Genomic DNA, 25,304 nt, shown 5'->3' on the forward strand with positions numbered 1-25,304 from the left:
GGCACCAGGGTGGAAACTAGGAGATGGTGAGTTCTAGTTCTGCTTTAGGAATGAAAACTGGTTGGATGACTTCGGGCCAATCACCAGGAGATGGTGAGTTCTAGTCTCACCTATGAAAGCCAGGTGGGTCACCTCAGGCCAATCGGCAGGTAACTGTGAATTCTAGTCCTATCAGGCATGGAAGCCAGCTGGATGACTTTGGGTCAATCACCAGGCGATTGTGAGTTCTAGTCCCGCCTTAGGCAAGAAAGCCAATTGGGTGACATTGGCCCAATCACAAGGCGACTATGAGTTCTAGTCCCGCCTTAGGCATGAAAGCCATCTGGGTGACTTTGCTCAATCAACAGGAGAAGGAGAGTTCTAGTCCCGCCTTAGGCATAAAAGCCAATTGGGTGACATTGGGCCAATCACCAGGTGACTGTGTGTTCTAGTCCCGCTTTAGGCATGAAAGCCAACTGGGTAACTCTGAGTCAATCAACAGGCGATTGTGAGTTCTAGTCCCGCCTTAGGCAAGAAAGCCAATTGGGTGACTTTGGGCCAATCACCAGGCGACTGTGAGTTCTAGTCCCGCCTTAGACACGAAAGCTAACTGGGTGACTTTGGTCAGTCAACAGGAGAAGGAGAGTTCTAGTCTCGCTTTAGGCATGAAAGCCAGGTCACTAACGTTGGGCCAATCACCAGGAGACTGTGAGTTCTAGTCCCGCCTTAGGCATGAAAGCCAATTGGGTGACCTTTGGGCCAGGTCTCTCTCTTTCTCTCAGCCCAACCCACCTCACAGGGTTGTCGTTGTGGGGAGAACACGAGGAGAAAAGAGGATGAAATAGATTAGCCAACTCGAGTTACTAATCAAAATAATAAAGGAGGACAATCAATCAAGCAATAAAATAAAGTTGCAAAACTCCGGAGAACAAGGGCATTCATTGGTGCAAAACTGGGTTAAAACCGGACTCCCCAGGCCGAATCCCCCTTTTCCTCAATGAGTGACCTGTCATAATTGCACTTCCTGTGTCCCTCCCTCCCTCCCTCCCTCCCACCAAGTGAAACCAGCTCAGCTCCGAAATATCGAGAAACAATCCTTACGTGTCTTCTGCTCCGAATTCTCTCAGAGGCTCACCGAGACTTCCGTACTGCGCTGCCCCAGGGCTACAAGGGGAATGAACACAAGTAAAGGTAAAGGTTCCCCTCGCACATATGTGCTAGTCGTTCCCGACTCTAGGGGGCGCTGCTCATCTCCGTTTCAAAGCCGAAGAGGCCAGCGCTGAAGACGTCTCCGTGGCCATGTGGCCGGCATGACTCAACGCCAAAGGCGCACGGAACGCTCTTCCCTTCCCACCAAAGGTGGTCCCGATTTTTCTACTTGCGTGTTTTTACGTGCTTTCGAACTGCTAGGTTGGCAGAAGCTGGGACAAGTCACGGGAGCTCACCCCGTTACGCGGCGCCAGGGATTCGAACCGCCGAACTGCCGACCTTTCGATCGACAAGCTCAGCGTCTTAGCCACGGCGTTCCCTTTTGGATGTAGGATTTATTTTATTTATTGTACAGGTAGTCCTCGACTTATGACCACAATGACCACAAGTCACGGGAGCTCACCCCATGATGCGGCGCTAGGGATTCGATCCGCCAAGGTTGGAGACCCCTGGTTTAGTGGATTCCTTGTCCACAATGGCGGTTTTTGCTGGAAACCAAACTAGTTTCCACGCCCCCCCCCAAAAAAAATGTTGTAAGTCACGGTCAGAAGGGTGAAACGGCGCACATGGTCGTAAATGCAGGTCAGTTGCCAGGTGCTGGAAATGCGATCACGGGACCGCTGAGGGACACCCCCCACACACACACACACAGACACAACACCATCATCAGGAATTTGAATCAGGAGGTCTGACGTAAATTCAAACAGTTGAAACAGTGACTGGTCATAAGCCGAGGACTATTTTAACGAAATTCCCATATGGAACGTTAGAAAGACGTTGTCCCGTGTTGGATCGGGCTCCTCGCTCGATCCGCCTAAAAACCATGGGTCAATATTCCACCCAGGTAGTCCTCAACTTGTAACTATTTGTTTAGTGACCACCGGGAGTTACAAAAAAGTGACTTACGACCGTTTTTTCACACTGACGACCGTTGCAAGATCCTCGTGCTCACGTGAAATTCAGACCCTTGGCAACTGGCATGGATTTACGACGGTTGAAGTGCCCTGGGGGGGACATGGGATCCCTTTCTGACGAGCCCAGTCATTGGGGGAAAGCCAGATTCGCTTAACAACTGTGGCCAAAAAATGGTTGTAAAACGGGGCACAGCTCATTTAACTATCTCGCTAAGCAAGATAGTTTGATTCTAGGTAGTGGCAGATATTTCTCTCTGGGCACCATGAGAATATATCTGCTGAAAAAAAACTCCGCATCGGCAACAGGGAAGGGCATCTGGCCAGTAAACACTCAACTCAACTCCATTCCAGGGGCGGGTTCTAAATTTTTTTACTACTGGTTCTGTGGGCGTGGCTTATTTTGTGGGTGTGGCTTGGAGGTCATGTGACTAGGTGGGCGTGGCTAGCTGGTCAGAGTCATTTCTGGAAGGTCCTCGCACTTACGACCAGTCCTTGCACTTACGACCCGACTCATTTGTTTGCTTTTAACACTGATCAGCTGTAGGGCGGCCCTTTGAAGCCCCGCGGCAAGAGTTTCAACAGTTTTTTTCCCTCTAGTCATCAGCTGAGACTCAGGAGGCAGCAAAGAGCCTTGATAGTACAGGGGTTTAGTGCACCCTGTTATTAACACAGCTGCCTGCAATTTCTGCTGGTTCGAATCTCTCCAAGGCTCAAGGTTGACTCAGCCTTCCATCCTTTCTAAGGTAGGTTAAATGAGGACCCAGTTTGTGGGGGCAATAAGCTGACTTTGTATAAAATATACAAAAGTATGAAGGCTATTGCTTAAAGCATTGTAAGCCGCCCTGAGTCTCCGGAGAAGGGCGGCATATAAATCAAATTAAAAAAAAAAAATAGATTGGGGGTGGGGCCAAATAAAAGGTAAGAATAACGTGGGGGGTGGGAGGGCGGGGGGGGAGAACCGGTTCGGTGACGTCATATCGTCACCGCTACCGGCTCGGCCGAACCAGACCGAACCGGGAGGAACCCACCACTGCTCCATTCAGTTGCCCGGACTCTACCCCGATGCAAGGGATTTACAAGGTCATTAAAAGAAGACATTGTTAGTAACACAGTATGGAACTTCATCTATTTATTTATTCTTAGGAAGACTTTTATTAGTAGGAACATTTATGCCCTGCCTTCAAGAAAAACGGTCTCGAAGCGGCTGTAAAATAATTCCGCAGCAAACAAGCTTTGGTAACCGAAGGCAAAGAGAAAAACGGAAGGAAACGAGGTAAAAAAAAAACAAACACAGAAGCAAAAGAAGCCGTTAAAATAACGCCAGCCCCTGTTTAAAAAAAAGAGAGACTGCCTCGGAAGGGCTGCCTAAACGTTAAATAAAAATTTCCTACCCTTTGGCAGAAGTAAACAGGTCGTTCCTCGGCAAGTTGTCATGGATATATTTCGTACCTGTCCCACAGGAATACTCTCGTCCTACGGAATGCAAGTAGGAACATGGTTAAAGGACTTGAAATAAAGATACTTCTAAAAAAATTTTTTTAAAAAATATGCATTTATTTTATTTTATGTTATTGGCATCTCCTGCTATAGGCCAGTTGCAAAGACAATAAATAATAATAATAATAACTTTATTGTCATTGTATGTGTATACACAGTATACCTGAGGAGCCTGAGTGGCGTAGGAGGCTAATGCCTCCTACTAAGGCAGCATTTAACATCCAGCTGCCTGCAATTACTGCGAGTTCAATTCTTACCAGGCTCAAGGTCAACTCAGCCTTCCATCCTTTCTAAGGTGGGTAAAATGAGGACCCGGTTTGTGGGGGCAATAAGCTGACTTTGTATAAAAAATATACAAAAAGTATGAAGGCTATTGCTTAACGCATTGTAAGCCACCCTGAGTCTCCGGAGAAGGGCGGCATATAAAAATAAATAAATAAAAATAAATAAATAAAAATAAAATAAATAAAATAAATAATATCGATACAATGAAATTCACTTAACACCCAAAGACCAGGTCCAACACACATAACAATCCAGTGGTGAAATCCAATTTTTTTTTACTACCGGTTCTGTGGGCGTGGCTTGGTGGGCGTGGTGTGGCTTGGTGGGCGTGGCTTGGTGGGTTTGGCAGGGGAAGAATATTGCAAAATCTCCATTCCCTCCCCACTCTGGGGCCCACCAGAGGTGGTATTTGCCAGTTTATTTATTTATTTATTGGTTCGATTTATATGCCGCCCTTATCCGGAGACTCAGGGCGGCTTACAATGCGTTAAGCAACAGCCTTCATACTTTTTGTATATTTATACAAAGTCAGCTTATTGCCCCCACAATCCGGGTCCTCATTTTACCTACCTCGGAAGGATGGAAGGCTGAGTCAACCTTGAGCCTGGTGAGATTTGAACTTGCAGTAATTGCAGGCAGCTGGTGTTACTTAACAGTGCTTTAGTCTGCTGCGCCACCAAGGCTCTCTGAACTACTCAAAATTTCCGCTACCGGTTCTCCAGAACCTGTCAGAACCTGCTAGATTTCACCCCTGTAACAATCCCCACACACACTCCCACCCACCCACCACAAATTCCCCCCTCCCCTAAACCACCCAAACATCCACACAGCAGACCAAGTAATGCTGTCCAACAGCTCACTGACGGTGGCCCTTTAGTTCATGGTTGAGTGCAATTATAGCTCTGGGATTAAAAACTATTCAGAAGACGTGTGGTCCGAGCTTTAATTGTTCTGTATCTTCTGCCAGAAGGCAACAGTCCAAAAAGATTGTGAGCAGGATGGGAAGAGTCTCGGAGAATGTTATGCAACTTCCTCAAACAGCGAGTGTTCTGCCCCAGCTACGGATCCCAAAGAATGTAGCACACACAAACTTCGAACAAAACTCAGTTTACTTCAAAACACAGTCTTTTGCAAATGCAGGCTGTTAATAAAACGTTCTTAACAACCTGCCAGAAATTCCACAGATAAGATAGATGTCAGCGCTTCAACGCTGGCATAGAGAGCAGAGGAGAGAGAGATAAGCTCTGAACTTTTGCCTGCTAAATCCCTTTGAAGTCGGGTTGTCGTGGAAATGAGGAGGGGGGACATTCCTGGGAAATGACGAGACAAGAAGCCTGAAGAATGACTTGGAAGATAGCCAATGAGAAGCAGAGATTTGGGGATCGGAAAGGGAGGGATTGGGGGGCAAAAGGTCAGTCTTGTCCGCATCGAGTCATGATCCGGTTGCTGTGCTCAATTAAAGATTTCCTTAAAGATTGGCAGTTTGGAAATTCATTTATTTTGAGATAGCATCGAAGTTTGACAATAAGAGTCTTACAAGAGTTGGCAGAAAGCCCAGAAGCCAGGTTTGCAGAGAAAATCCAAATTCAATGATCAGCGAACGAACGTACGTTGTTTCCTGCAGCTTTTTACAAGCTGTGTGCAAACTTAAATAGGCTAAGGGAGTGGCCAATAAGCCCCAAGCCTTACTCTTGAGGAGACCTTCTCCTGAGTAACCACTCCTGCCTTTTGGCAGCTCTGTGCGCCCGTGCATCGAGAAGAGGCTCCTCCTCTTCTTCCTCTTCACTTAAAGGAGCCTCTGGAGGTTCTGAAGGCCCTGGTTGAATCCCTGCCTCTGGCACCACATCTTCTTCAGCCTCCTCGCTGTCCGACTCGAGGACCGGCTGCACAGGCTGCTGGCGCGACACCACACCAGCCTCCTCCTCGTCGGGATCAGGAACAATCCGCGCAGTCCGCTGGCGGGCCACAACAGCGAGATGCGAACATGTCGTCCAGGGCTGGTAGCTGGAGTCCGATGATATTCTAGGCAGTTTTAATAATTCTCTGTAGAGCTTTTATGTCCGCTGCAGAGCTGCTCCCATACCATGCAAGAATGCTGAATGTCAGGACACTCTCAATGGTGCTGCAGTAGTAGGACAGAAGTAGATGCTGAGATAGATTTATCTTCCTGAGCATTCTCAGGAAGTACAGCCTCTTCTGTGCCTCTCCGTATTCTGCACCATCTTTTTAAAGAGCATGGGTTTCTCCCCCTCCTCATCCCTTAATAATTGCATTCGGAATCCCCCAGGGATGCTGAAATATTTAACGAGTGCCGGTGAATATTAATACGATGTGAGACGCCCAAGACTAGCTTGTCTCTCTAATAAAGGAGAATATTTGTAGCTGTTGTGGCCCGTCAGCGGCCTGTGCGGATAGTAGCTGATTCCGACAGCGAGGAGGCTGGTGTGGTGCTGTGCCAGCAGCCTGTGCAGCTGGCACCCGAATCAGACAATGAGGAGGCCAGAGAAGATGTGGTGCCAGAGGCAGGGATTCAGCCAGGGCCTTCAGAACCTCCAGAAGCTCCCATAAGTGAAGAGGAAGAAGAGGAGGAGCCTCTTCTCGATGCACTGGCGCGCAGAGCTGCCAAAAGGCAGGCAAGGCTCCTCAGGAGGAGGTCTCCTCGAGAGTAAGGCTTGGGGCTAATTGGCCACTCCCTTAGCCTATTTAAGGAAGGAAGGACGACTGAGGCAATTTGCAGGAAACAACTTCATTCACATACCTTCATGTCTTGTCTTGCTTATCTTATCAGCTTCCTGCAAATTGCTTCTGGGCATTCTGCCAACCATAGTAAGTTTTCAGTTATTATTCTTTGAATTCTTGGCTGCTGTTAATGCAATTAATTAAAAGCCGTTGTTTTAAAAGACTGGTTTATTCAGTAAACTAAGGTTTGAACGGACTTTGTGTGTGCTGCGTTCTTTGGGGTCCATGGCTAGGGCAGAACAGTAGCTCAAGGTTGAAATGGGGGGGGGGGGAGTTTCCTTGGTGTTCTCTGAGCTTGATGGGGTTTTTTTTGGGGCAGACGTTTCATGACCCAACTAGGTAACATCATCAGCAGAGGTGGTATTCAGCCGGTTCGTACTGGTTCAGGAGAAAATCACACCCCACAGTCCTCCTCTTCCTCCTCCTCTCAAACTCTCCTCCGTTCTAGCACTGATGTTGTTACCTAATTGGGTAACGAAGTGTCTGCAAGACAACAATCAAGCTCAGAGAGCACCAAATTGTCCTAAAAGTCCCACTAGTTTTAATAGTGAAATAAAAAAGTCTTTAGACCGGTCGTCTGTCCCGGTCCTATTAGATCTCTCAACGGCTTTTGATACCATCGACCATGGTATCATGCTGCAGCGGTTGAGGGGGTTAGGAATAGGGGGGCACCGTGCTGCGGTGGTTCTCCTCCTTCCTCTCCGACCGCTCGCAGTTTGTGTTGGCAGGGGGGCAGAGGTCGACCTCGAGGCGCCTCGCTTGGGGGGGTGCCGCAAGGGGCGGTCCTCTCGCCCCTCCTGTTCAACATTTATTTATTTATTTTATTTTACTTCAAATTTATTATTATTATTTTTTATTATTTTATTATTTTATTAAATTTCTATACCGCCCTTCTCCCGAAGGACTCAGGGCGGTGAACAGCCAGAAGATAAAACACAGAAATACAAAATTTAAAATAAATTAAAACGAATTAAATAATTTAGGCAGAATTTTAAAATAGCCCATAATTAAGCAGATTAAAATTTATGTTTAAAAATTAAATTTAAAAGAGGAGATGATTTAGGCCAGGCCAGCTTGATGAAATAAAAACATTTTAAGCGCGCGACGGAAGGTGCGTAGATCCGGTATCCTCCGTATCTCCAGGGGGAGCTCGTTCCAGATCGTAGGTGCCCCCACAGAGAAGGCTCTCCCCCTGGGGGCCGCCAGTCGACATTGTTCGGCCGACGGCACCCGGAGGGGCCCCTCTCTATGGGAGCGTATTGGCCGGTGGGAGGCTATTGGTGTTAGTAGGTGGTCCCGTAGATAACCAGGTCCTAAGCCATGGAGCGCTTTAAAGGTGGTAACCAATACCTTGAAGCGCACTCGGAAGACCACCGGGAGCCAGTGCAGCTCACGCAGGAGGGGTGTTACATGGGAACGCCACGTCGCTCCCATTACCACCCGCGGGGCCGCACTCTGCGCCAGTTGGAGCCTCCGAGTGCACCTCAAGGGGAGCCCCATGTAGAGAGCGTTACAATAGTCCAGACGAGAGGTGACGAGGGCATGAGTGACTCCCTAGGGACTCAGGGCGGTGTACAGCCAAGTAAAAACACATAAATACATAATACATAATACATAGATTAAGAACAGATTAAAAAGAAATATCTCAGTTTGGCCCAAAATTTAAAAAGACAAACAAATTTAAAATCATTTAAAAGGATTTGTTAGGCCAGCCCAGCTTGTTGAAAAAGAAAAGTTTTAAGGGAACGGCGGAAGGCCATTGTGTGAAGCCGCTGGGCGAGATCATCCGTGATTTTGGGGTGAGGGTACATCAGTACGCTGATGACACTCGGCTGTACATCTCTACCCCAGACCACCCCAATGATGCCCTTGACGTGATGTCCCGCTGCCTGGAGGCCGTGCGGGTCTGGATGGGGAGAAATAGGCTCAAACTCAACCCTTCCAAGACCGAGTGGCTGTGGTTCCCGGCGTCCCGGTATAGTCAGCAGGTGCCATCGCTGTCTATAGGGGGTGAATCTTTACCCCCCACAGAGAGGGCTCGCAATCTGGGCGTCCTCCTGGACACACGGCTGTCTTTAGAAGAGCATATGACGGCCGTGGCCAGGGGGGCCTTTTATCAGGTTCGCCTGATACGCCAGTTGCGTCCCTTTCTGGATTGGGACGCCTTGTGCACGGTCACTCATGCCCTTGTTACCTCCCGTATGGACTACTGTAATGCTCTCTACATGGGGCTCCCCTTGAAAAGCACCCGGAGGCTCCAACTGGTCCAGAATGCGGCCGTACGGGTGACTATGGGTGCAACCCGTTGCGCTCATGTAACACCTCTCCTGCGTGAGCTGCACTGGCTCCCAATGGTCTTCCGGGTGCGATTCAAGGTGTTGGTTACCACCTTTAAAGCGCTCCATGGCTCAGGACCTGGGTACTTACGAGACCGCCTTCTGCCACCGATATTCTCCCACCAACCAGTTCGCTCCCACAGAGAGGGACTCCTCAGGGTGCCGTCGGCCAAACTATGTCGGCTGGCGACACCCAGGGGAAGAGCCTTCTCTGTGGGGGCACCTGCCCTTTGGAACGAACTGCCTCCGGAAATACACAAGATCTCCGACCTCCAAGTTTTTCGCTGTGCCCTCAAGACCCTGCTCTTCCGACAGGCAGGGCTATCTTTGTAAAGTAGTTTTAAATTCGGAGTTTTAAATTTTTGGGTTTTTAACGAAACTTGGCCGTAAATAATTTTAATAATTTTTAAATTTAATTGGCATTTGTATTGTGTTTTTTACTTGGCTGTGCACCGCCCCGAGTCCTTCGGGAGAGGGGCGGTATAGAAATAAAATTATCTATCTATCTATCTATCTATCTATCTATCTATCTATCTATCTATCTATCTATCTATTTCCATTGCTAAGCGAGACAATTGTTCAGTGAGCTCTGCCTCATTTTACGACCTTTCTGGCCACAGTTGTTAAGCGAATCACTGCAGTCGTTAAGTTAGTCACATGGTTGTTAAGCGAATCTGGCTCCCACCCCCCCACCCCGGATTGACTTTGCTGGTCAGAAGGTTGCAAAAGGGGATCAGATGACCCTGGGACATTGCAACCGTCATAACTATGAGTCACTTGTCAAGCGAGCTAATTTTGATCATGTGACCCTGGGGATGCTGCAAAGGTCGTTAAGTGTGAAAAATGGTCATGTCACTTTTTTTCAGTGCTACTGTAATTTCAGTCACTAAACAAATGGTTGTAAATTGAGGACTGCCTGTAATTAAAGACGGCAGGACGAGTTAATATTGCACTCACACGTAACAAAAAAAAAAAATCCTTACTCTGCCCTGAATGGATGGGACGTTCTTTCTGACCCCACATTCCTTGAGGTTTTCTCCATTTTTCCTTCTGCCCAGGAATTTCCTCCGTTCTTCCTAGAATATCGTTTCCCGCCTCTTCCTCAGCCGTTGAATACTAAAAGGATAAATCAGAGTTTCTCAGCAGCGCAAGAATTGAGTTGTCTCAACGAAGCTTCAACTAAGATGGACCACAAGATGACATTGTACGTCTATTTATTCTTATTTACTCAACGTGAACTGCGTTATTTGCTGTCTGGCACAATGAGCTCTGCCCAATATTAACACAAGGTGTTTTGTCTTGGAAGGGCAGGTTAGAGATGGATCGTCATGGAGAAAAATCTGTGTTGTTAGGAGTTGGGAATGACTTCATGGCACATAATCAATCAATCAATCAATCACCTCAACCTCAAGCGTTCTCCGCTCGCCAGTTCATGAGTCCTCCAAATCAGGAGTTGAAAGAATCCAAACAGGCTTCAGGATACACTGAATTACAGATTACAGCATCAAATAACTTCATAGAAATCTCAGCCCAGCTCACCTTACAGGGCTGTCATTGTAGGGAGAAAAAGGAGGAGAAAGGACACCCTTTATGCTCACTGGCTTGAGTTATTTGCAAAAGGAAGGAAGGAAGGAAGGAAGGAAGGAAGGAAGGAAGGAAGGAAGGAAGGAGAAAGACAGAGGAGAATGAAGGGAAGGAAAGAGAGAGGAAGGAAAGGAAGGAGAAAAAGAGAGGGAAGAAAGAGGGAAGAGGAAGGAGTAAGGGAAAGAGAAGGAAGGAAGGAAAGAGAGGTAGGAAGGAGGGAAGGGAGGAAGGAGCAGGGGAGACAGAGAAGGAAGGAAGGAAGAGAAAGAAAGGAAGGAAAGAGAAAGGAAAGGAGGGAAGGGAGGAAGGAGTAAGGGAGACAGACAAGAAGGAAGGAAAGAAGGAAGGAAGGAAAAGAAGACAGAAAGGAAGGAAAGAAGGGAAGAGAGAGATGAAGAATGGAGGGAGCCAGAGAAAGAAGGAAGGAAAGAAGGAAGGAAGGAAAAGAAGACAGAAAGGAAGGAAAGAAGGGAAGAGAGAGATAAAGAATGGAGGGAGCCAGAGAAAGAAGGAAGGAAAGAGAGGTAGGAAGGAGGGAAGGGAGGGAGGAAGGAGCAAGGGAGACAGACAAGAAGGAAGGAAAGAAGGAAGGAAGGAAAAGAAGACAGAAAGGAAGGAAAGAAGAGAGAGATGAAGAATGGAGGGAGCCAGAGAAAGAAGGAAGGAAGGAAGGAAAGAAGGAAGGAAGGAAGGGAAAAAAATTAGAAAGAGAAAGAAAGAAAGAAAGAAAGAAAGAAAGAAAGAAAGAAAGAAAGAAAGAAAGAAAGAAAGATGCATGTTCAGACTCAATGACTCACCTACTATACTATAATTGCTATACCTCCCAGAAAGGAATCTGAGGAAAGAGCAGTTATCAAGTGGGGTACAAATAAAGGATCCCCTAGATTGGGAGACATAATTAATTGGCCAACAGAGGTAACCCAACATTTGAGCTTCTTGTCTGGAGCTCTCCAAGGTCCTGAAGGTGGCCTGTTTGCTGGCAAAGAATAACCCAGCCTTCCATTTTCTTTCCAGGAACTCTCCAGGGTCCTGAACACAAGGGCATGCATAGACGTACTCCCTGACCTACGACCACAATTTCTGATGCTAAGCATGTCAGCTGTTAACTGAGCCGCGCCCCCCCCTCAGATTTTACAACCTTTTTGTCACGGTTGTTAAGCGAATCACTGCAGCTGTTAAGCGGATCATGTGCTCATTAAGTGGCGTCCCTCATTGATTTCGCTTGTCGGAAGCTGGCTGGCTCAGGAATTCTGGGAACTGAAGTCCTCAGGTCCTAAAGTGGCCATAGTTGCCCACCCCAGGCTCAGGAATTCTGGGAGTTGAAGTCCACAAGTTGTAACGCTGCCATAGTTGCCCACCCCAGGCTCAGGAATTCTGGGAGTTGAAGTCCACAGGTTGTAAAGTTGCCATAGTTGGCCACTCCAGCTCAGGAATTCTGGGAGTTGAAGTCCACAGTTGTAACGCCACCAATAGTTGCCCACCCCAGGCTCAGGAATTCTGGGAGTTGAAGTCCACAGGTTGTAAATTCGCCAGTTTATTTATTTATTTATTTTATTTTATTTAACACAAATTTATATGCCGCCCTTCTCCCAAAGGACTCAGGGCGGCGAACACAAGCTAGAAACATACAATGATAAAAGAAGAGTCTAATTAAAGCCAATTAAAATCAAAATAATAAATAATAAAACCCCAGAATCAGAACTCAACCAATTTGTTGACATAGCCAAGTCTTTAGGCCCCGACGGAAGGAGCGGAGATCAGGCGCCGTCCGGTAGTTGCCCACCCCAGGCTCAGGAATCCTGGGAGTTGAAGTCCACAGGTTGTAAATTCGCCATAGTTGCCCAATCCTGCTCTACAAGGCCTCAAAGCTCTTCAAAAGGTAAGAAGGAGGAAGGTGTTTGACCTGGTGTGTGTGTGTGTGTGGGGGGAAATCACTGCCCCCCCAATACCCAACTGAGCCACACAATCATCAGAGGCTTTTATTTTTTTACTTTTAAAAGCATTTTTTCTACAACCTCTTCGGCCGAAAAATGCTTTTAAAAGTTAAAAAAAAAAAGCCTCTGATGATCGCGCGGCTCAGCTGGGATCCTCAAAGGCTTTTAAAAGCATGTTTTCTACAACCCCTTCAGAGGTTGTAGAAAACATGCTTTTAAAAGCCTCTGACGATCCCAGCTGAGTTGCCTGATCGGCTTTTTTTCTTTTAAAAGCCTCTGACGATCCCAGCTGAGTTGCCTGATCGTCAGAGGCATTTAAAAGAAAAAAAAGCCTTTGCCGATCAGGCAACTCGGCTGGGATCGTCAGAGCCTTTTGAAAGCATTTTTTTTTACAACCTCTTCGCCGAAGAGTTTGTAGAAAAAATGGTTTTAAAAGTAAAAAAAAAAAAAGGCCCCGCCCACCCAGTCACATTACCCCCATCTCCAGCAAGCCATGCCCACAGAACCGGTAGTAACAAATTTTAGATTTCCCCACTGAGACAGGGTCTTATTTTCGGGAAAACACGGTAAAAAAGTGACCATTCTCCACACTTATGACCGTTGTAGCATCCCCATGGCCACCTGATTTATATCGGATGCTTGACAGCTGACTCGTATTTATAACAGTCGCAGTATCCCAGGGGTGTGTGTGTGTGTCACATGATCATTTTTTGCGACCTTCTGACCAGCAAGGTCCAGAGGGAAACCAGATTCAGTCCACAACCGTGGGACTCATTTAACAACTGCAGTGATTCACTAACCAACGGGGACAAGTAAGGTCGTAAAATGGGGCAAAACTCACTAAAACCAATGAGCAAAGCCAAGGGGAAAGCACAACTATGTGACTGAGCCGCTGCAGCGATCCATTTAACAACGGTGGCAAGAACGGTCAGAAAATGGGGCAAAACTCACCAACCATTTCACTTAGCAACATAAATGTTGGGCTCAATTGCGGTCGTAAGTGGAGGACTACTTGTGAAACCTCAACTTTTAACTTTGATGTACTCATATTATACTAGCCATTTCTATAACCACCAAACCTAACCAATCGGCAGAACCTCAAATCAGAGTTTCATTATTTTTTTCCCCCATCTCAAGCACAAAGTCCAGAAACGGTTTCCAGGTAGGAACAAAATTAGCTGCGTTCTTTCCTTTAATCAAAGCAGTCAATTTAAGCCACCTTGGCAAACTCCATCAACCTTTTTCTCTTACTTCCAATTCTGAAGGCTCGGGAGGAGCAGAACTGCCCAAAAAATAATTGGAGTCTGGAGTGAAAAACTCCTCGGATACGTTAAGGGACAAAGATGGAGAACGGGTCACCTCTTCCAGCTGCTCCTGCAAGAGAGACGGAAATTAAAACGGTATCTTTATCCAGAGCGGGAGGAAAAATATTTATTTTGTTACCTGCCCCGTATCTGTTTAGTGAATATTCCGCCTTTCCTTTGAGACTCAAGACAGTCCTCAATTTATAACCACAATTAAGATCAGAATTTCTGTTGCTAAGTGAGACAGTCGTTCAGTGAGTCACGCCCGATGTTATGACCTTTTTCGGCCCGGTTGTTAAGCCAATCGCCGCCGTTAGGTGAACCATGCGGTCGTTAAGCAAATCCATCCCCTCCCCAATTGAGTTTGCTTGTCGGAAGCCCAAAATTTCCATCGTTAAGCGAGGTGGTCGTTGAGCGAGTTACACCTCGTTTTACGACTTTTTTTTTTTTTTTGGAAACAGCCGTTAAGGGAATCGCTGCGGCTGCTAAATGAATCATGTGGTTGTTAAGTGAACCCCCCCCCTTTGACTTTGCTTGACTGAAACCAGCTGGGATGGTTGCCAATGGCGATCGCATCACCCCGGCATGCTGAAACCGTCATAAATACATGCCAGTTGCCAAGCCTTCAAATTCTGATCCTGTGACTTTGGCGATGCTGCAACGGTTGTAAGCATGAGGATTGTCTGCAAGTCCCTTTTTTTTTTAGTGCTGTTGTTAACTCTGAACGGTTGCTAAGTGAATCGTCATTAAGTCGAGGACTGCTAAGGAAGTAGTTCTCTGCTTATTTATCATAGCGGAGAGATCCCCGCAATACCCCAATCCGGGAACTACCAACTCAGACAAACCATCAGTAAACTACATTTCTAAGAATACACCCACCAATGCTGACAGGGCAAGCCATCTGTATATGAACTGAGAGTATTCCGTACTGATGCCATTATCTAGTTGGGTGATGAAACGTCTGCAAGAAAACAAGCTCAGGGAGCATCAAGGATCCCAGAGTCGTCTCCTTCCCTCCAACCCTTCCTCCCTCCTCTCTGTAAACCCCACTCTCTTCTAGCACTGATGATGTTGCTTAGTTGAATCAATCAATATCTCCAAGAAAAGAACTAAGAACCCTACATCCATCTATCTAATCTCTCTCTCTCACTTTCTGTCATTCTCTCTCTTTCTGTGTATCTTTCGCTCTGCCTGTGTCTCTCTGTGCCTTTCTCTCTGTCTCTCCGTGTCTTCTCTTTCTCTCTCTCTCTCTCTTTCTTGTCTCTCTCTGTCTGTCTGTCTCTTTCTTTCTCTCTGTGCATCTGTGTCTTTCTCTCTCTCTGTTTTTCTCTTTCTGTCTGTCTTTGTGTCTTCTCTCTCTCTGTCTGTCTGTCTCTCTGTGTCTTTCTCTCTCTCTGTCTCCGTCTTTCTCTCTGTCTGTGTCTGTCTTTCTCTCTATCTTTCTCTCTGTCTCTGTGGCTGTCTTTCTCTCTTTCTCTCTGTCTTTCTCTCTGTGTGTCTTCACTTTCTCTCTCTCTGTCTCCGTCTTTCTCTGTCTCTGTGTCTGTCTTTCTCTCTTTCTCTGTCTTTCTGTGTGTCTTCTCTTTCTCTCCCTGTCTCTCTCTCTCTCTGTCTTCTCTGTCTTTCTTTCTTTCTGTCTTGTTTCTCTCTCTGTCTCTCTCTGTCTTTCTCTCTGTGCGTCTCCCTGTGTCTTTCTCTCTCTCTCTCTCTCTCCATCTTTCTCTCTGTCTGTGTCTGTCTTTCTTTCTTTCTCTCTGTCTTTTTCTGTGTGTCTTCTTTCTCTCTCTCTGTCTCTCTCTGTGTCTTCTCTGTCTTTCTCGCTCTTTCTTTCTTTCTGTCTTGTTTCTCTCTGTCTCTCTCTGTCTTTCTCCTTCTCTGTGTCTTCTGTCTCTCTCTCTCTCTGTCTGTGTCTCTGTGTGTCTTTTTGTCTGTGTGTGTCGTCTTTCTCTCTGTTTTTCTGTGTCTTCTGTCTCTCTCTCTGTCTTTCTGTCTCTATGTCTGTCTTTCTCTGTCTCTCTCTGTGTCTTTCTGTGTCTTCTCTCTCTCTCTCTCTCTCTCTGTCTCTGTGTCTCTCTGTGTGTCTTTCTCTTTCTCTCCGTCTTTCTTTCTGTCTCTGTGTCTGTCTTTCTTTCTTTCTCTCTCTCTCTCTTTCTCTCTCTGTGTGTCTCTTTCTGTCTCTGTGTGTCTTTCTCTCTCTAAGCCCAATGAAGGAAGCTCCAAGAACTCTCCTACTAACACTGTCAGGGTTAACAACTCACTTGTTATATAAACACAGCCCAAACCCCACTTCCTAATAGCACTGATGATGTTACCTAGTTGGGTCGTGAAACGTGTACACGACAACAACCAAGCTCAGGAAGCACCGAGGACCCCACAGTCCTCTTCCTCTCCCCTCCTCCTCTTCTCCACAAACCCCACTCCCTTGTAGCAACTGATGATGTTAGCTAGTTGGGTCCCGAAACGTCTCTCAAGAAAACAACCAAGCTCAGAGAGAACCAAGGACCTCACGTGCTAACATTTGTTAGAAAGGTCTCCTCTCTCTCCAGCAGGATTTACTGACAACTTTTCGCTCAGATTCTTTGCTTTGATCCAAAGCACCAGTTGTGAAAAATGTTCGGGTGTTTCGGAGCGGGATTGATTGCATTAAAATATTATCTCCGGAATGGCTTAACGCCGTGTAGTTCTAGACTCTTATTTTGCTCAATGATCTGGATCGGGATTGGCCGATGGGACCAAAAACAATTGCTTAATTATTCCGCGGCTGAAGGAGCAAAAAAATAAAAAATAAAATAAAATCCGTACCCGGCACGAATCCTCCGAAGGGAGAGAAAGGCACACGGGTTTGCGTGGCGCTGCGCCGTTATCGCAGGCTGGAACTGGGCTGTCTCTTCCTAATAATAAATTAAGACAACATGAAATGCAGCATCACCCTCCCACCCCAGGGAAACGAGGAGGGGAGGGCGTCGAAATTAGCATGCAGAGACAAAACTGGGTTCCTTGGACGAGGGACAGGCTGGAAAAGCAAATAATTCAGAAAACGCCAATCGAGGCCGATTTGACGGGGATGATGATAATAGCAATGAAATGGCTAATCCGCAGAGCCCAGAAAGGAATAAATAAATGATCCTTTAGAGAAGAGGGATAAAGCATCCCCGATAAATGCGTATTTTGGAAAACGATCTCTGGGAAAAAAAAAAAAAAAAGAAAATCCATCCCTTTTGGTTCCTCCTGGGAGCCTGGCCCAGCGAATCCGCTCGCTCACCGAGAGCGTCGAAAACCGTCAGGAAAATGGAACGTACCCAGAACGCTAAAATTGCTACAGACAACCTCTCTCGTTGCACACCAATTATGTCAAAGTCGATTTGCGTTCCTGCTCCTGGGCCATTTTAATTCTGGGGAAGGGTCTTCCTTCCCAGAGAAGGGGTGGGCAATTCACAGCACAACATCAGCAATTTGCTGCGTCTTGCTCAACAGTTACACAGAGGGTAAGGTTAAAAAAGAAAGAAAGAAGAAGGATTAAGGTGCGGTGGGTTATTAATTTAATTTTTTTTTTTTTAAACCCATCTTAATAGTTTTGATGAATAACCTAAGGCGGTGATCGGATCAAATTCTCCTTCCTCCTCCTATTTTCCCCACAACCCCTGTGAGGTGGGCTGGGCTGAGAGATCGGCCCAAGGTCACCCAGCTGCCTTTCATGCCTAAGGCGGAACTAGAACTCACCGTCTCTTGATGATTGGCTCTAAAGTCACTTAGCTGGTGGAACTAGAACTCACGGTCTCCTGGCGATTGGCCCAAAGTCACTCAACTGGCTTTCATACCTAAGGACTAGAATTCACTGCCTGCTGGTGATTGGCATAAAGTCACCCAGTGGCTTTTATGCCTAAAGTGGTGCTAGAACTCACACTCTCCTGGTGATTGGCTTAAAGTCACCTAGCTGGCTTTCATGCTGAAGGTGGTACTAGAACTCACCCTCTCCTGGTGATTGGACCAGTTACCCAGCCAGCTTTCATGCCTAAGGTGAGACTAGAACTCACAGTCTCCTGGTGATTGGCTTAAAGTCACCTAGCTGGCTTTCATACCAAAGGCAGGACTAGAATTCACAGTCTCCTGGTGATTGGCCTAAGTCACCCAGTGGCTTTCATGCCTAAGGTGGTACTAGAACTCACCCTCTCCTGGTGATTGAACCAGTCACCCAGCCAGCTTTCATGCCTAAATTGAGACTAGAACTCACAGTCTCCTGGTGATTGGCTTAAAGTCACCTAGCTGGCTTTCATACCAAAGGCAGGACTAGAATTCACAGTCTCCTGGTGATTGGCCTAAGTCACCCAGTGGCTTTCATGCCTAAGGTGGTACTAGAACTCACCCTCTCCTGGTGATTGAACCAGTCACCCAGCCAGCTTTCATGCCTAAATTGAGACTAGAACTCACCGTCTCCCAGTTTCGAGCCTGCTGCCTTAACCACTGGACCAAAACCACCACGGCAAGATTGAAACTTATTATCTGCATCGCTGGGGCTGCTAAAATCTGGCAGCGAAATGTATGAATTTTGGCTACTTTCGGGGAGTCTCTGTTTTTATGAGGAGACACACGGAAGTAAACGCCACCTAACCGAGCTGTGCCGCCTGGGGGATCCTGGGAGTTGCAGTCCGCACATCTTCCAAGTTGTTAAGGATGAGAAACAGAGCTGTAACTCAACCTTCCTTACCTTCTTTCTCCAGGCCCGGGAGTCTTCCTAACACCCCGTCTGGATTTTTCTGGTTTTCGTGTTCGCGAAGCACCTTGTGGTCGCCGTTGGCCCTGCTGCCCTGCCCCTTTCCCGCCGCGCCGTTCTCCTGGTTGAACCGGACTCGCTCGCAGATGGTGGGGCTCGGGAAAACGGTCAGGACATCCTGCGCCTGGCTTTGCAACATCCATCTGGTGGCGGGGTGCTGCGTCGGTAAATGAAGCTGCCCCGAGGCTGCCTGTTTGGCCATCTGCTTCACTTCGGCTGCAGCGAAACCGCGACACAAAGGACGAGTTGGTTGGATTTAATCAATCAATCAATCAATCAATCAATCAATCAATCAATCTTTGGACTGGTTTTAGTGGGACGTGACCACTTCAGCCAATACGGTGAGGAAGCGACATAGGATTAAATACCGGTAGTCCTCAATTTACAACTGCTCGTTTAGCGACCGTTCGAAAATTGCCACAGCACTGGAAAAAAGTGACTTAGGACCATTTTTTCACTCTTACGACCGTCGCAGCGTTCTCCATGGTCGCGTGATCAAAATTCAGGCGTTTGACAGCTGACTCACATTTATGACCGTCGCAGTGTCCGGGGGGGTCACGTGATCCCCTTTTGCAACAAGCAAAGTCAACGGGGAAATTTTATTTATTTATTTATTTATTATATTTCTATACCGCCTTTCTCCCGTAGGACTCAAGGTGGTGTACAGTCAAGAAAAGCCGGATTCGCTTAACAACCGTGTGATTAATTTAAAAACGGCAGCGATTCACTTAACAACGGTGGGAACAAAGGTCGTAAAATGGGAGGGAGGGGGGATAATTCACATAACAATTTCTCATTTAGCCCCGTAAATTTTGGGCTCCATTGTTGGTCGTAAATGAGGAATACCTCTACAGGTAAGTCTTCGACTTACAGCCACAGTTGAGCCCAAACTTTATGACACTGAGTGAGACAGTTGTGAAGTGACCTTTTGTCCCATTTTACGACCTTTCTTGCCACCGTTGTTAAATGGATCACTGTGGCTGTTAAGTTAGAAACACGGTTATGCTTTCCCATTGACTTTGCTTGAAGCAATGGATGGAAACTAATCGAGGAGAGGAGCAACCTAGAACTGAGGAGAAATTTCCTAACAGTGAGAACAATCAGAACCAGTCCTTAAACAAATGACCTTTTACTGCCTTTTCTTATTATATTGTAAGCGTCCCCTATATTGTAAGTTGCGTCGGTCAGATGGGCAGCATAATAATTTAATAAATAAATATAAATCAATAAAACACCCACAAAGTGAATATTTTGGTAGTACAGTGGTTTAATGCACCCTGTTATTAACACAGCTGCCTGCAATTTCTGCAGGTTCGAATCTTACCAGGCTCAAGGTTGACTCAGCCTTCCATCCTTTCTAAGGTAGTGGGAGTGTGTTTGGGGATTGTTACAGGGGTGAAATCTAGCAGGTTCTGACAGGTTCTGGAGAACCGGTAGTGGAAATTTTGAGTAGTTCAGAGAGCCTTGGTGGTGCAGCAGACTAAAGCACTGTTAAGTAACACCAGCTGCCTGCAATTACTGCAAGTTCAAATCTCACCAGGCTCAAGGTTGACTCAGCCTTCCATCCTTTCTAAGGTAGGTAAATGGAGGACCCAGTTTGTGGGGGCAATAAGCTGACTTTGTATAAATATACAAAAATATGAAGGCTATTGCTTAGCGCATTGTAAGCCGCCCTGAGTCTCCGGAGAAGGGCGGCATATAAATCAAATTAAAAATAAAAATAAAATAAATAAAATATTTTCAAGGAGAAAACTCCGCAATTTCCTTTTCTTTGTCCTCTACCGCCATCTAGTGGGCAGAAAGGAAACAACGGAGCTACTTTTTCACAGCAGAGATTGGGAGATAAGTGGCCATGCCACCCTCTTCTACTCACCGGTGGTAAGTTTGGTGCAGCGGGCAAGGTGACGGGGAGTAGAAACTGAGAGGCTGTGAGTTCTAGTCCTCTCCTAGGGTCTCCCTCGAGACACAGGTTCAAATTAAGTTTACTTCAGCTATGCTATCCAAAGAGCAACGCTTCTTAACCTTTGGCAACTTTAGGGTTGCCAAAGGGACCTTGGAGGTCTTCTAGTCCAACCCCCTGCTCAAGCAAGAGACTCTACAACATTCTGGACAAATGGTTGTCCAGTCTCTTCTTAAAAACTTCCAGTGTTGGAGCATTCACAACTTCTGGTGGCAAGTTGCTCCACTGATTAATAGTTCTAACTGCCAGGAAATTTCTCCTTAGTTCTAAGTTGCTTCTCTCCTTGGTTAGTTTCCACCCGTTGCTTCTTGTCCTGCCCTCAGGTGCTTTGGAGAATAGCTTGACTCCCTCTTCTTTGGGGCAGCCCCTGAGATACTGGAACACTGCAAAAATGTCTCCCCTAGTCCTTCTTTTCATCAAACTAGACATTCCCAGTTCCTGCAACCGTTCTTCCTATGTTTTAGCTTCCAGTCCCCTAATCCTCTTGGTTGCTCTTCTCTGCACTCTTTCTAGAGTCTCCACATCTTTTTTACATCGTGGCGAGCAAAACTGGAAGCAATATTCCAAATGTGGCCTTACCAAGTGGTATCAACACTTCACGTGATCTTGATTCCATCCCTCTGTTTATGCATTGGCTTTAAGATGTCTGGATTTCAACGCCCAGAATTCCCCAGCCAGCATGAAGAATTCTTGATGAGTGAACCAGCCCGAAGCCTATTACTAATCTGTGTAACTCGCTGCCCCAAACTTTTTTTTTTTTTTAAATTTGATTTATATGCCGCCCTTCTCCGGAGACTCGGGGCGGCTTACAATGCGCTAAGCAATAGCCTTCATCCTTTTGTATATTTATACAAAGTCAGCTTATTGCCCCCACAATCTGGGTCCTCAATTTACCTACCTTAGAAAGGATGGAAGGCTGAGTCAACCTTGAGCCTGGCGAGAATTCGAACCTGCAGTAATTGCAGGCAGCTGGTCTTAATAACAGGGTGCTTTAAACCACTGTATTACCAAGGCTCTTCTTTATGGCAACTTTAGATGGCCGTAAAAGGGGACTGGATAAATCCCTGCAAAAAGGTCTATCAAGGGTTACCCATCTGGATGACCTCACCATGCCTCCAAGCTGAGGGCACCATTGCTAAATCCTAATTTTGGGAAAAAAGAGGGAGGGAGAAGGATGTGTCTCCATCTGTCGAGCCCCCAAAGAACATCTAGCTGATTCCCAAATGCTAGATTAGCATCTTCACCTAATCCAACAGGGTGGCTCTTCTAACTGTAGGGCTGAGAATGATGGGTATTGTAGTCCCAGCTCACACACACACACACACACACACACACACACACACACACCTCTTTCTGTGGACTGGAAAACCCCAAAACTCACTTGTCCATTCCGAATGGGCCATTCTCCTCTCCTCGCTTCTCAAATTCGCTTCATAGACTTCTGGAGCTGTTTTTTTGAAGGACCTGCAAAACCAGATTAATGGCATCATTTTTACCCACCACAGATAGGATGCACTTAGAGTTAGACCCCACTTTATCTAGGTTTCCTCTAAACACCCTAGAGCATTTCTGCCTTTTCCTCCCTCTTAATTTAAATAACAGAATTACGGAGTAACAGAGTTACTAGTCCAACCTCCTACTTAGGCAGGAAACCCTACACCACTTCAGACAAATGGTTATCCAACCTCTTCTTAAAAACTTCCAGTGTTGGAGCATTTACAACTTCTGGTGGCAAGTAGTTCCACTGATTAATTGTTCAGGAAATTTCTCCTTAGTTCTAAATTGCTTCTCTCCTTGATTAGTTTCCACCCATTGCTTCTTGTCCTGCCTTCAGGTGCTTTGGAGAATAGTTTGACTCCCTCTTCTTTGGGGCAGCCCCTGAGATATCAGAAGATTGCTATCATGTCTCCCCTAGTCCTACTCTTCATTAAACTAGATGTACCCAGTTCCTGCAACCGTTCTTCATATGTTTCATCCTCCAGTCCCCTAATCCTCTTTGTTGCTCTTCTCTGCACTCTTTCTAGAGTCTCCACATCTTTTTTACATCGTGGCGACCAAAACTGGATGCAGGATTCCAAGTGTGGCCTTCCCAAGGCCTGATAAAGTGGTATCAACACTTCACGTGATCTGGATTCTATCCCTCTGTTGATGCAGCCTAGAACTGTGTTGGCTTTTTTGGCAGCTGCTGCACACGGCTGGCTCATATCTAAATGGTTGTCCACTAGGACTCCCAGATCCCTCTCACAGTTACTACTATTGAGCCAGGTACCACCTGTGCATTTCGTTTTCTCTGCCTAAATGTAGAACTTTCCTTTTGTCACGCTTGAATTTCATTTTGTTAGATAGCGCCCAATGTTCCAGTCTGTCCAGATCCTTGTAGTCATAAACGAAGGACCGTTTACTGTTTTTCTCTTGATGGAGAGAATTCAGACTGTCTGTCAAGGCGATAATTTAAGAGGTGACCAGCTGAAGCAACAATGAGAATGAGTCAGCAGGATCTTTGGCTGTTATCCCTTTAAGAGCCTGTGTAATAAGTGGAGGCCATGCTAGAATGTTTGCGGCTCGCCGAGTTTCTTCCCTGCTGTAATTGCTGTTTGTTCAGATACTGCTTGTAGCAGGTGTATTTATAGTATTCCTATATTCCTATTGTAGATAAAACCAGATAAAAACTCTGACACTCCCGCAGATTTCTTTTTAGGTATAACATACACCCAACGCTGTGCTTTTCCTCTGCCCTCCACATGCCTATTTCTCTTGTGCCAAAACCGGGGATTGAGGAAAGAGGACTCACCCATCCGCTGCTTTGATCCCGTCCAACATGGAGCTGCCTCGACGTAGTTGGGTACTCTTCTTCCTCCTGAAGGTCACACCTGGGGGCAAGAGCTAAAAACCACATAGATAAGGAGACGATCTGGGGCCAAGGGGGGGGGGGGAACATGACTATTTCTGTGTAGGGAATCCTCGACTTACAACTGTTCGTTTAGTGACCGTTCGAAGCAACCAAGGCACAGAAAACAGTGACTCGCGACCGTCTTTCATACTTTTTGACCACTCCATGGTCAAAATTCAAGCACTTGGCAATTGGCTCATATTTATGATGGTTGCAGTGCCCCGGGGGGGAAGGATGTTGTAACCTCCCCCCCTTTTGCGAACTTCCGACGCACAAAGTCAACGAGGAAGCCAGATTCGTTTAACGACCGCGTCGCTAGTTTAACAACTGCAGGGGTTCATTTAACCGCTGGGGGAGAGAAAGTTTGTAAAGTGGGGCAAAGCTCACTTAATGACTGTCTCGCTTAGCGATGGAAAATTTGGGGGTTCCGTTGTGGTCGTAACTCGAGGACTACCTGGAACTGGGAGGGGAGTTCGAATTAACCTTCTGCAGGTTTGGAATACAGTCTCCATTAAATGCAGAAATATATTCTACTCTGCCAATGCAACCTCTGAAAGAAAGATTTCTGCAGATATAAATTACAGGCAGTCCTCGTTTTACGACCAGGATCTAGACCAGGATTTCTGCTGCTAAGAAAGGTGGTTATCAAGCGAGTCGCCTCCGATTTCACATGTAAAATTCCCATGGTCATTAAGCGAATCGCTGCAGTTGTTAAGTGAGTCATGCGGTCGTTAAGCAAATCCAGCTTCCAACATTTCATTTTTTTCATTTCATTTTATTGGATTTATATACCTCCCTACTCCCGAAGGACTCAGGGCGGTGAACAGCCAAAAAGATAAAACACACAAACTACGAAATTTAAAAGACAGGATAAAAACCCGTTAAATAATTTGGCCCAAAACAAATTAAAACACTCCTAATGTTTTAAAACAAATTTACAATTTAAAAGGGAAGTTAGGCCAGGCCAGCCTGCTGAAATAAAAAGGTCTTGAGGGCACGGCGGAAGGTGTGTAAATCCGAGATCCTCCGTGTCTCCAGGGGGAGCTCGTTCCAGATGGCTGGTGCCCCCACAGAGAAGGCTCTTCCCCTGGGGGCCGCCAGTCAACACTGTTTGACTGACAGCACCCTGAGGAGCCCCTCTCTGTGGGAGCGTACTGGCCGGTGGGAGGCTCTCGGTGGCAGAAGGCGGTCTCGTAGTTACCCAGGTCCTAAGCCATGGAGCGCTCTAAAGGTGGCCACCAACACTTTGAATCGCATCCAGAGGACCACCAGAAGCCAGTGCAGCTCACGCAGGAGAGGTGTTACATGGGAGCGCCATGTCGCTCCCACAATCACCCGCGTGGTGGCATTCTGGACCAGTTGGAACCTCCGGGTGCTCTTCAAGGGGAGCCCCATGTAGAGAGCATTACAGTAGTCCAGGCGGGAAGTGACGAGGGCATGAGTGACCGTGCGCAAGGAGTCCCAATCCAGAAAGGGACGCAACTGGCGAATCAGGCGAACCTGATAGAAGGCCCCCCTGGCCACGGCCGTCACATGTTCTTCTAAGGACAGCCGTGCATCCAGGAGGACACCCAAGTTGCGAGCCCTCTCCGTGGGGGCCAACGACTCGCCCCCAATAGTCAGAGATGGTGCCAGCTGACTATATCGGGACGCCGGGAGCCACAGCCATTTGGTCTTGGAAGGGTTGAGCTTGAGCCTGTTTCTCCCCATCCAGATCCGCACAGCCTCCAGGCACTGGGACATCACTTCAAGGGCATCGTTGGGGTGGTCCGGGGTGGAGATGTACAGCTGAGTGTCATCAGCGTACTGATGGTACTTCACCCCGAAACCACGGATGATCTCACCCAGTGGCTTCACATAAATGTTGAACAGAAGGGGCGAGAGGACTGACCCTTGTGGCAC

At 46.8% G+C, this 25,304-nt stretch overlaps 1 protein-coding gene across 1 annotated transcript in view; it reads right to left on the bottom strand.

Annotated features, from left to right (window-relative positions):
* TEX14 (testis expressed 14, intercellular bridge forming factor) overlaps positions 1-25,304 on the bottom strand; it is an 88,064-nt gene that overhangs the window by 22,157 nt on the left and 40,603 nt on the right. The window contains exons 14-21 of the mRNA XM_070944982.1: positions 23,304-23,395; positions 21,894-21,976; positions 18,487-18,768; positions 16,584-16,672; positions 13,729-13,851; positions 9,943-10,075; positions 3,494-3,575; positions 1,081-1,143 (exon numbers count right to left, since the gene is read on the bottom strand). Coding sequence (XP_070801083.1) covers positions 1,081-1,143; positions 3,494-3,575; positions 9,943-10,075; positions 13,729-13,851; positions 16,584-16,672; positions 18,487-18,768; positions 21,894-21,976; positions 23,304-23,395 — 947 coding nt within the window. The remainder of the gene's footprint in view (positions 1-1,080; positions 1,144-3,493; positions 3,576-9,942; positions 10,076-13,728; positions 13,852-16,583; positions 16,673-18,486; positions 18,769-21,893; positions 21,977-23,303; positions 23,396-25,304) is intronic.

Source organism: Pituophis catenifer, unplaced genomic scaffold, assembly GCF_029215685.1.
Source record: "Pituophis catenifer annectens isolate HBS135680 unplaced genomic scaffold, rPitCat1.0.hap2 SCAF_1, whole genome shotgun sequence".
In the NCBI taxonomy this organism is placed as follows: Eukaryota; Metazoa; Chordata; class Lepidosauria; order Squamata; family Colubridae; genus Pituophis; species Pituophis catenifer.